Source organism: Xenopus tropicalis, chromosome 2 (assembly GCF_000004195.4).
Source record: "Xenopus tropicalis strain Nigerian chromosome 2, UCB_Xtro_10.0, whole genome shotgun sequence".
Taxonomy (NCBI): domain Eukaryota; kingdom Metazoa; phylum Chordata; class Amphibia; order Anura; family Pipidae; genus Xenopus; species Xenopus tropicalis.
In genome coordinates, this window is record NC_030678.2 from 153,133,787 (window position 1) to 153,145,951 (window position 12,165).

Here is a 12,165-nt window from a genome sequence, read left to right on the forward strand (position 1 = left end):
GTTTAGGCTACAAGGGTGAAAGACTGCACAAGAGGCAATGTGCCCAGGGCTGGACTGGCCCATCAGTACCAGGAGGCAATGTGCCCAGGGCTGGACTGGCCCATCAGTACCAGGAGGCAATGTGCCCAGGGCTGGACTGGCCCATCAGTACCAGGAGGCAATGTGCCCAGGGCTTGGCTGGCCCATCAGTACCAGGAGGCAATGTGCCCAGGGCTGGACTGGCCCATCAGTACCAGGAGGCAATGTGCCCAGGGCTTGACTGGCCCATCAGTACCAGGAGGCAATGTGCCCAGGGCTGGACTGGCCCATCGGTACCAGGAGGCAATGTGCCCAGGGCTTGACTGGCCCATCAGTACCAGGAGGCAATGTGCCCAGGGCTGGACTGGCCCATCAGTACCAGGAGGCAATGTGCCCAGGGCTGGACTGGCCCATCAGTACCAGGAGGCAATGTGCCCAGGGCTGGACTAGCCCATCAGTACCAGGAGGCAATGTGCCCAGGGCTGGACTAGCCCATCAGTACCAGGAGGCAATGTGCCCAGGGCTGGACTAGCCCATCAGTACCAGGAGGCAATGTGCCCAGGGCTGGACTGGCCCATCAGTACCAGGAGGCAATGTGCCCAGGGCTGGACTAGCCCATCAGTACTAGGAGGCAATGTGCCCAGGGCTGGACTGGCCCATCAGTACCAGGAGGCAATGTGCCCAGGGCTGGACTGGCCCATCAGTACCAGGAGGCAATGTGCCCAGGGCTGGACTGGCCCATCAGTACCAGGGGGTCAACCTGCAGACAAAGACATTTCCCATCAATACTTTATTTATACAATTATCATTAGAAATGTGGAGCAATGAGAAGCTGTAAGTTTCCCAGAAATGCTTGGCAGCTCTGTCTTAAAAATGCCATGGCGCTGCCATTCATACTGTTACACAGAAACGCATGAGAGCTCCACTTCCCATTGGTTCGGTGATAACTCAAATCTGCACCAGTCACTACTATTCCACAAACATTTATAACCCTCACTATAACGAGATAACTCATTACCCCCAGGAATGCCCGCCTATTTTTTTGGGATTCCTTATCCATGAAACTGTCTGAACTACAACTCCCATAATCCCGTTCGGCTGACAGCTTCTTCCGTCTCCCGTCACTTCCGGAAATGGAGTAGCCTTCTTGGTCCTTGTCTTTTAAATGGGGCCGGTTGCGCCGTAGCCGAGCAGTGACAGGGGCTTCTGAGGTAAAGTGACTCGTCGTGTTGGGAAGAAACCGGAGAATAAAACAGCAGCTTCCGGGTCATTTCTATTCCTGTATCGCTTCCGGGCACAGGCAGCTAGTATTCCCACCAGTATATCAGCACTGGGCCAGTGGGAAACATTAGGCCCCACATGCCGCTGTATATAATGGGGCTAGGCCTTATAGATTGAGAAGCAGTCGCCTAAACTTATTAGGGCTCATTACTATAGGCACAAGTGCTGTCACAGTAATTGGTACCTTAGAGGCCACACACAAAGGACTTAGTGCCCAGACTCCTAGCAAATGGAAACAGTCCTCTGTGCCTTGCGCCTCATTGAGAAGCAGTGACAAAGAGCAGTGCTGGAGGGGCAAGGGATTCTAGTACTGGGCTTCCTGCCATTCCTTACTTAGACTTCATGAGTGACGGGCAAGAAAGGGGCGCAATGTCTACTGCCATCCCATAATACATACACAGATTTCACCCTTCATTCTGGGAGCTTAGAGTTTGAGTTACAAGCAATTCACTTTTGCAGTTTGTATGTATATTTATATTTTTATAGTCCTGCTTATATACACAGTGCTGTGTCTACAGAAGAACATAAATTTAATAGAACAAATAGGGCAATACAATAAAACATACAAATAAATACAAAGTCCAGTTACATAAAAGATGAAATGCTCAGTGTCAAAGAGACAAGAGTAATAAGATGCCTGCCCTGTTGAGCTTACAGTCTATGGGGCCCATTTACTTACTCACGAACCGGCCGAATGCGTCCGATTGCGTTTTTTTCGTAATGATCAGTATTTGGCGATTTTTTTCGGAAAATTATCGCAACTTTTTCGTTGCCATCCGAATGTTGCGTAAAATCTGGTGATTTTTTTGTAGCGTTAAAACTTAAGCGAAAAGTCGCGCCTTTTTCGTAGCCATTCCGAAAGTTGCGCAAAATGTTGCGATTTTTTCATAGCGTTCGGATTCATTCAAGCTTCAGTATGGTGATTTTTCTTGGGCCAGGTTGGAGCTGCAGAGTGCCATTGAGCCCTATGGGAGACTTTCCTTGGGCCGGGTTGGAGCTGCAGAGTGCCATTGAGCCCTATGGGAGGCTTTCCTTGGGCCGGGTTGGAGCTGCAGAGTGCCATTGAGCCCTATGGGAGACTTTCCTTGGGCCAGGTTGGAGCTGCAGAGTGCCATTGAGCCCTATGGGAGACTTTTCTTGGGCCAGGTTGGAGCTGCAGAGTGCCATTGAGTCCTATGAGAGACTTTTCTTGGGCCGGGTTGGAGCTGCAGAGTGCCATTGAGTCCTATGGGAGACTTTTCTTGGGCCGGGTTGGAGCTGCAGAGTGCCATTGAGCCATATGGGAGACTTTCCTTGGGCCAGGTTGGAGCTGCAGAGTGCCATTGAGCCATATGGGAGACTTTCCTTGGGCCAGGTTGGAGCTGCAGAGTGCCATTGAGTCCTATGGGAGGCTTCCAAAATCATGCTAAGTCTGAAAGTTTCGGCCGCCGCTTACGAGCGCTCAATACGAAAAAGTCGCGACAAGATACGAGCGAATCGTAATGGCTATGAAAAACTCGTGTTTTTTCGTTAAAATCGTATTGGTAACGAAAAAGTCGCGACAATTTCCGAAAAGTCGTAAAGGCGCCGAAAAAATCGCAAAAAATACGAAAAAGACGCAAAATGTTCGTTTTCCAATCGGAATTTTTCCAATTCGAATTCGTGTCTTAGTAAATCAGCCCCTATGTGTATTAGTGCAAAATGTTAACTGGAAAAGAGTTTTACAGAGTTAAACACTGGTAGGAGTGGAGTCTGTTTGAGATGTTGCTTTAAAATGTACATGTCTGTATATTCCCCTTGTAAGCACGGAAAGACGTCACAAAGTAAAAACTTTTATGCTTTACTAAAAGTGTTGGTGTTGAGCTTGGTAAGAAGAAACGTCTATGAACTCCAACGTTAGTACTGTGTTTCTGTCACTGATCTGGGAATAGAGCTCTAAGTATCCGGCACTGAAGGGTAACTGCGGGAGGTGGCAGAGAAGAGGCATGAGACCAGGCTGTTTTGGGGACGTATGCAAGCCAAGAATTACAATATTGGTTGCCTCTGACTTTGGAGTTATTTGGTAAAACACACATTAGTATGCTGGAACGTGTAGATGACCTTGTAATTACAATTGCAACATATAAACATTTTTTTTTCTTTTTAAGATGCCTCATGCTGAAAATGAAGTGTCATGGGATGGACAGGATTCGTTCATTGAGCCAAGTTTAAAAAGACTAAAACCTGATGATTCTGGATTACATACAAGCCGAAATCCTGCTGTAAGCACAAAAAGAAGGGCGAAGCCATTCCAGCCACACAGTCGTTATTTCTATCAGGAACATGAAACAAAAACTGCTGATAAGAAAAGCGCTGCAGAGACTGAGCACAGTACGCTTCAGCTAGAAAAGAAGTCTCTCCATTCCAAAGGAACTTCTGGTTTGGGCTATAATGATGCTCAAGGAGCCCTGTTTATACCACTCGAATCCAGTGATGAAGAAAATTGCAACATGCCTGGCACACAGCATCTGTCTGAAAGGCCATATTCTGATAGGTGCAAAAGCAACAGGATTCCAAAAAAAGAATCTCATAGCAGTGTTTTAGAAAAAAGCCATGTGTTTATTGGTCCTGTCTTCCAGCCAGCTCCAAAAACAGAACAGAGGAGTGAAACAACCCATGAATTTATTGGCCCTGTGTTCCAGACAGCTCCAAAAGCAGAACTGAGGAATGAAGTAAGCCATGCTTTTATTGGTCCCCTCCTTCGGCAAGCTCCAACAGAAGAACAGGGGATTAAAACAGGCAGTGTGTCTACTAGTCCTCTATTCCAACCAGCTCCAATAGCAGAACAGGGGAGTAGAAAAAGCCATGCATTTATAGGTCCACAATGTCCACCAAATCCAAAAGCAGTACTGTGGAATGAAAATGTGAAAAACTGGACTGAATCCAAATCTCCGCATTTTAAGATAAGTACTGTGGAGCTGGGGAAAGTTTCAGGTCGAGCAGGTGCTCAGAATGGAATGGACTATGAGCTGCGCCAGTTCTATAAAGAGCTACAGATACTTGAGGCTGAAACAGATGATAATGGCAAGGAAAGTGAAAGCAAGGCTAATGATAACAAGGAATTTACTTTATTAAATAAGTCTAGCCAAGACTCCAGCACATTCTTGAGGCATGTTGGCACCCCAAATAATAAGGCCATATGTGATGGTCAAAGCCATTTAAGGGAACTTCTTCCATATGATTATATAAAAAATTGTTATTTAAACAATACAGTGCCACCTCCACGTTTCCAAATTCAACCACCCCCACGTTTTCAAATTCAGCAACCACCACATTTGCAAAATCAGCCACCACTACATTTCCAAAATCAGCCACCACCACATTTCCAAAATCATCTACCCCCAAATTTCTCTGTCTCTCATGGCCCACCTCCCCTTCCCCCTACTCCTCCATACAACCATCCAGTGCCACATCCAATACAGAATGCCTTTGCACCATGTACTGAAAACAAGAACATTCGTTACGGCCATAATGAACATCAGAGGCAAGACCAGCAACACTGGAATAGTTTTCCCATCCCTCATAATGCCGGTAACTCTAATCTAAAGGAAGGGAATATACTGTTCTTAGATAGTGAATGTGGGAAAAGACAGCAGGAACACAGGTTTGGTGATGCATTGGGAAATCAAGAATCACATTCTGGTGCAGCACAGTTACATAACTATACTTATGTTCCTCAAGAACGGCACACTGAGGACGATAACAAAAAGACTTCCAGTGATGAAAGGAAACTGGTATTGTTAAGAGGCCTTCCCGGCTCAGGGAAGACAACACTGGCACGGTATGTATCTAAAAATAAATTGGACTATGTATTACATGTCTTTATAATCATATATAATAATAAAAAAATATATAATAATATAATCTCTTTTATATAATGCAGTGCTTTTGGTGCTGTTAAAGTATTGGGTGCCATACTATATGCTATTCCCTTAGGAGGGCAATATCGGTGGAATCTAGATAGGGTTGCATTTAGCGCTGTAGCTATGAGACATAGGGGAAGCAGAAAAGGAGCCCTGTGCACAAACACCAACTTAACCCTAACTCCCCTTCCTCTCTTATTGTACAGCTTTCTTCTCAATCTTAATCCCAACGGATTTGTGTTCAGCACGGATGACTACTTTTGCCAGAAAGATGGGTACACGTATGATGTAAAATTGCTTGGAGATGCCCATAACTGGAATCAATGCCGAGGTATAAGAAAAATGGAATCATATGGGATCTGTTATCCAGATATCTCTAAAATACAGCAGTGCCATTTCCCATGGTGTCCTTTTTATACAAACAGTTCTGACTGATTTCTTTTGCTCTGTAATGATAAGAAATTACTTTATACTTGTAACTATTTACTTTTTACATACACCCTATACGGAAGTTGCTAGTATTTGTTGACAAGATGGGAAGATTAAAAAGGTGGCAAATGAAGGGGTTGCAATTGTATTTAGCCATCAGAGAGAATTTGTGGTTGCAGCCAAAGGTGTGTTTTTATGCAGAGCTCTCGACAATATAATGATGAAGAAAAGGCTAATAAAGAGTTAATCTCAAGCTGCAGGCATACCTTCAGTATTAAGTGCCCTTAAGTCTCCCTATATTTCACCAGTTCAGATGATCAGAAGCCAAACAGGAAGAAAAAACACTGAGCTGTGTAAAGAAAGTTCCCATAATACCTCGCTCCTGCATGGAGACCCAGACCAGTGTACATACACTTCCTGCTGATTGGCTCAGATCCACATTCCTAAGGGGGGGGAGTGAATTCTTAGCATACTTGAGGGAGGGGGGAGCAGGAGAGAGCAGAGAGCTGCGTGTCTCTGGCAAAGGAAAACAGACGCATCAAATCTTTTGACAGAGGGTTCAGTTCAGCAGTTCTGTGAGTGCTTATGGCTGTATTTACATAGACCTTTCTGATAAAGCTTATTTAGTTTTTACCTTTCTTTCTCTTTTAAACAGGCTTAAATATGTGTTTGTGTTAATGCAAATTATTTTAACTGATGGTTAGTGCTGTTTTTAAAGGAAGCAAATATTATTGTTTCATATATTTTTTTTATTGTAGCCAGAAGAGCAATGGATGATGGAAGATCTCCAATTATTATTGACAACACTAATATCCAAGGCTGGGAAATGAAACCGTACGTGCAGATGGTGAGACTGGACACATTATTATTATAACCTTATCGCACATGGGCATTGTAGCTTGGTGCTGCACTCTTACAGTATCTCTGTAGCAGTGATCCAAGCCTTCAAAGTTGTCACATCTTGTATTTTGTGAGAAGTGTCAGTGGCACTGCACATGCTCAGTATGCTCTGGGCAGCTGTTGGGAAGCCAAGCTTAGGCGTCGTCACAAATCATCTAGCAGAAAATGAGCTTCGTCTGACAGCAACCCAGAGTACATTCAGTGAATCAGCAGAAAAGAAGATGGGGAGCTACTGGGGCATCTTTGGGGGCACAGATCTTCCCTGCTAAAGGGCTGTGGTTGCCTTGGACTGGTACAGAAGCACAAAACATAATGTGCAGCATTTCTTTGTTACACATTACTTCTTCTACTTCTAAAAAGCTGATTTTATTTTATATATAACAGCACTCTTAATGTTTTGTTTTTCTTTGTTGCTTAACTAAACCCCTTTTTTGTTTTGAAGGCCATAGAGCGTGGTTATTTTGTGGATTTTGTGGAGCCAGACAACTGGTGGAAGCTTGATCCACTTGAATTGGCAAAGTAAGTCATGTTCTATCAAACTGCTTCACTGAAATTGTCCTACAGATACATACTGATCAGTATATTTTATACTACACGTATTTAGTAACTAGTGAGATAATGAGCAGCTGTACGCTAAGTTATACAAATAAGGAGGGGTTAAAGCAGAGAAGGAAGGGTCAGAATAGAGTAACCATTATTAATATAGGATTCATGATAAGACAAGTCAGCTTTGCAATCCAATATTTGGATTTACAATTAGGTAATAATTTGAAATTGTCAATATAGTAAAGAAAATAAAATACCTATTATTGTAAAATATAGGGACATTATAAGTCAGTAACGAGTTCCATGATCTTATAAAAGCATGAGGCCGAAGGCCCAGGTCATGGTGTAGTGTCTCTCTCTATAGCCCCTTCCATAGGTTTATAGCAGACTCTTCGCATACTTTCCAGCATTGCCCACTGAACACTTTGGCTATACAGGTATGGGATTCGTTATCCAGAATACTACAGGAAGGCCATTTCATATAGACTCCATTTTAGTATGGTTATTTTTTATAGTAGATCCAATATGGTGACCTTTTAGTAGATCCAGTGAGGTGATTCAAATTATGGAAAAGACCAGGTCCCATATATGTAAATTTTCTCTGCTAAGTCCTGCACCTATTAGCTATGCCAATTGGCACTGTCTGACTCAAAAAAGGACCATGGGAAGAAATGAATCTCAGTCCAGGTATTGCTTGCTAGAAGCTCTTTTATTTATACTTTCTCAAACTTGTGCTTTTTAGGAGGAATACGCACAGGGTTCCCCAGGAGAAGATCTCCCAGATGCTGGAACGATATGAGCACAACATGACTGTGCCTGTTGTTATGAATTCTGTAGAACCCCCACACAAGAACGCTCACAGGCGCCCTCCACAACCCAGGCCAAGGTGGGGAGCCTCTGTGGACTTTTCCCACCACAACAGGACGTTTCACAACAGATAGCGCCTGTACCAGCGTGTGATACACTATGAACTGACCCTGGGATCATTGATTAAAGATACCAATATACCTCACGGTTCTTGCAGAAACCAGCTTGGTGGTGACAGCGGGTACATTTTTTAATATCTGCCTGCTCTTTTTGAAAGGAATTCAATATATTTTACTGGTTTATTTTCCTAATGAATCGAACAGCTTCTCACAATGCAAAGTTAAAGTAGGTGTTCAAGGTAAATTCCCAGTTTTTTTATTATATGTTGAATTAGTTCAACATTAAACACTTTTTTTTTTTTAATTGTTTTTAAAAACCTTTAGGGCAGAGATGTGCAGGACATTGTCACCTCCATTGCACTATAAAGGGAAAAGCATGACCGTGTTGGCACTGGTGCTGTTTAGTACATGTGGTGTTCACTTCAAATGAATGGGAAGCAGTGCAGTGACATCACTTCCTCTGCGTGTCATTGACCTGATTGGTTGAATGTTGTTAACCATTTGCATCAGGGACATCCATGCTTGGCAGGAGGCACTGCTGTCTGAACACTGTAAGGCTCATTTACTAACATTGGGCAGTAACCCATAATAACTATTCACTGATTCAATTTGATCAGCCAGCTGCAGAAAGAATAATGAACCGTTAAATTTGGTTGCCACGGGCAAGTAAATGAGCCCCCTTGTTTACCAAACACAGTAGCTGAGCTGACATTGCTGTGTTTCCAGTAAAGCTTCTTGTTTGTCAGTGCTGAGCAATCACGCACGGTCCCCCCAATCCTTGTAGCACAGAATAGGGGCAGTTGCAGGGAAAAACGGCAGATTTAGGATAGGAGAATATTTACACAATGAATCTGCTTGGATGGGGATTGGAATGGGGAATGCAGCCGTAGCATAAATGTAACAACATGGCAGGAATTCAGCATAACAATGATATCCATTTGTTAATATTTGGTGTTTCTATGTTTCATTTGCCCCCAACCCCCCTCGGCACATGTTCATGTCCGATCATATCCCCTAACTGAACATTATGCTCTCAGGACCCATGGACTCATTTATCTATTTTCGAGTTTGTGAATTCAAGTTTGTTTCTATAAATCGAATAAACTCACATATTAAATGCCTGTTATTTATTAATAAGAAAATTTTGAATACCTTACGTTTTTCCAGTTTAGAAACTTAAAAAATTCCAGTTTGAAAATATGTCTTGACTGACACTCGCAAGCTTCAAGATGGCAAATTTTTACGTTCGAGTTTTAGAGTTTTTTTAAGCTAAAAAACTCAAATTTGAAAAAGAAACAAACTCGAGCATCGATAAATCCCTCTTTAGTGTTAGAAGTTCGTACTGTCTTCAGTAATACATCAGTATTGTTTGTGGGGGTTCTGTAGGGGCAGCCAGCTGATTGGGCTCACGGAAATATACACAGAACAGAATATGCCACTTTTCCAATGTATGTTTCTCTCCCGTTTGTTACGCTGAGCCAGCAGGACAGGCTGGGCACATTCTACTTTTATATAATACGGTCTTGGTTCATAAATGGACTTGGTTGTATAAAATATCTTTGTTTGCTGCTTATTTTGCTTCCATTGACTGTTCTTACCTGCCGATGCTGACACTTTCACTATGGTGAAACTAACAGATTGCCCCCTTGGTATTTGGGTGCCAGAGGTGCACCCTGTGTAAGGCAGTGCTTTTATTCCCTGCAAGCCTACTGGTGCTGGGCACATAGGACTAGAGTGCTGCTACAGTGACAGTATCGTACCCCATGGTGCAGCTATAGAGACAGCAGAGCACTCTGTGAGAGGGAGCCTAGTGAGAATGCACAACTCCTCCACCCCCACCCAACACACATCCTGCACTTCTACAAGCAGTTGCTGCTGACTGGGCGCCCAGTTCTAGTGTCTGTGTGTCCAGTTTTAGTGGGAGAACAGACTTCAAAGTGCTAGAGGAGCCTACAGAGCACTAATGGAGAGATGCATACAAGCAGTGTATGTATGTATGTATAACTTTATTTATAAAGTGCCACAAGGGTACGCAGCGCTGCACAATCTTACAACATACAGAATTACACACAGGGAGGACAAGTGTTATAATAAATAAATACAATAAATATATATGAATGCACAGGGAGTAAGTGCCATGGGGTATGAGACACAGTAGGAAGGAGGTCCCTGCCCCACCCCTCTGCTCCTCAGTGTAAAATCAAACAATTCAGACGTGACTATAGTGCACTTTTCAGACTTTCATTTAAAATGATTTGCATGCATTACAGTTTCACCACTTTATATACATAGTCCCCTCATTTCAGGGCACCATAATGTTTGGGACAAAGTAATGGTAGGTCTATTAGAGCAGGCATGTTTAGTACTTTGTTGCATATCCCTTGCATGCAATGATTACTTGAAGTCTGCAATTTATAGACATTGAAGGGTTGAACTTGATGGACTCTGGTCTTTTTTCAACCCTATGTAACTATTACCAGATGGTGAGTATCCTCTCTGCTGATGCCTTGCCAAGCCTCCACTGCAGCCACCTTCAACTCCTTGTTCCGGGGGCTCATCCCTTTAAGTTTCCTCTTCAGTATATGGAAGGCATGCTCAATTGGATTTAAATCAAGTGACTGGCTCGGCCATTCAAGAATTTTCCAGTTTTTAGCTTTGAGAAACTCCGGTTTTGCCTTAGCAGTATGTTTGGGATCATTATCTTGTTGCAGGACGAAGCACCGTCCAGTGAGTTTGGAACTCGTAGATAAGATGTTTCTATACATTTTGCAACTGCCATCAGCAGTAACATCATCAGTGAGTATAAGTGTGCCGGTATCTGTGGCAGCCATACATGCCCAAGCCATAACACCCCACTGCCATGTTTAACAGAGGAGCTGCTATGCTTTGGTCACTCTGCTACAGGTTAACCTTGGGTCTCGTTTGTCCAGAATTCTGCACACTCTTTTAAGTACTTTTTAGCAAACTGTAATCTGGATATTTTTGTTGCTAACTAGTGGTTGGCCCCTTGCAGTGTAGCCTCTGTGTTTCTGTTGATGAAGCCTTCTGCAGATAGCCTCTGTGACCCAGACACGCCTGCCTCCTGAATTATCTCTGAGCTGTTGGACAGGCGTTAGAGGGTTTTTCTTTAAAAAAAAATAATAGCACCCATAATGCCTTCATTGACTTTCCTTGGCACAGATTTTCTCCTCATGTTGCACAATGGCAATTACAGACTCCAAATGGTAGAAGCAGCCTGGGTTCTAGGTTCTGGCAAGTTTTTAAGGATTTTTTCTTTATTAAATACTGACTATTCATCTCTCTGGCACACATATTCTGGATGTTCCTTACAATTACATTTGCTTTCATTATACAAATTTGAAGAATCTGGTTCACTGCCCTTTGACTCTATGGAAGCAGCCTTGGTGCTACACTCACGGGTCCTGTGCCCGAGTTCCATTGCTGTACGCAGTGTCGGACTGGCCCACCTGGATTCCAGGAAAACTCCCATTGGGCCCAGGTGTCAGTGGGCCCTCTTGCTTAGCCTAACTATTTAGCTTATTTCATGGGCATTCCCTATTTCTGTATAGGAATATGGCAGCTTGGTAGATGGAAGAATAGAGTATAGTGTGTAGAGAAAAGATATTAGGATAATAGAGTGTGAAGGAGGAGAGGAGGAAATAAAGTTAAGAGACCAGGGTTTCCTGGTGGGCCCTGGGCATCTCAGTCCGAAACTGTCTGTACGGATTAAATCAACTCAGATTTAAGGTGCTGGTGCTGTGGGAAATGGGCCTTAGGGTTCCTGTTCTTTGAAGTTTTGGGATTCTTTTACCTGTAAAAGTGCTGCATATCTGTGGCGCTTAGTAACAACTGTGATTTAACCCTTTTAGTGTACCCCACTATAAAATCTATTGCTCAGCATAACCTTGCCATGCTGTGTGCGCCAGCAAACATACAGAGCACAATAGTTCTGCTCTCTGGGCTCCTCTATGGGTGGAATTCTGGGAAGCGACAGTGCAAAGTGCAAATAAACAGCTGCCAGGGGTGAGTGTATCAGTGTGGTTACACAAATACCAGTTAATGCTGAGATCTCTCCCCCCCCCCCACCCCATTAACTGTAATATGCAGGCAGGACATACCCCTACAGATACAGTGCCCCCACAGGCACGGCCCACTGGGCAGGAGAGAATGGTGCATGGGACACT

At 43.6% G+C, this 12,165-nt stretch overlaps 1 protein-coding gene across 1 annotated transcript; it reads left to right on the forward strand.

Annotated features, from left to right (window-relative positions):
• Nucleotides 1-1,107: 1,107 nt before the first annotated feature.
• n4bp2l2 (NEDD4 binding protein 2-like 2) lies at nucleotides 1,108-9,537 on the forward strand. Its single transcript, XM_002934034.5, has 6 exons — nucleotides 1,108-1,229; nucleotides 3,426-5,098; nucleotides 5,387-5,511; nucleotides 6,368-6,456; nucleotides 6,952-7,028; nucleotides 7,798-9,537. Exons 2-6 carry the CDS (start codon nucleotides 3,426-3,428, stop codon nucleotides 7,994-7,996), a joined length of 2,163 nt encoding a protein of 720 aa, XP_002934080.2. The 5' UTR covers nucleotides 1,108-1,229; the 3' UTR covers nucleotides 7,997-9,537.
• The last annotated feature ends 2,628 nt before the right edge of the window (nucleotides 9,538-12,165 follow it).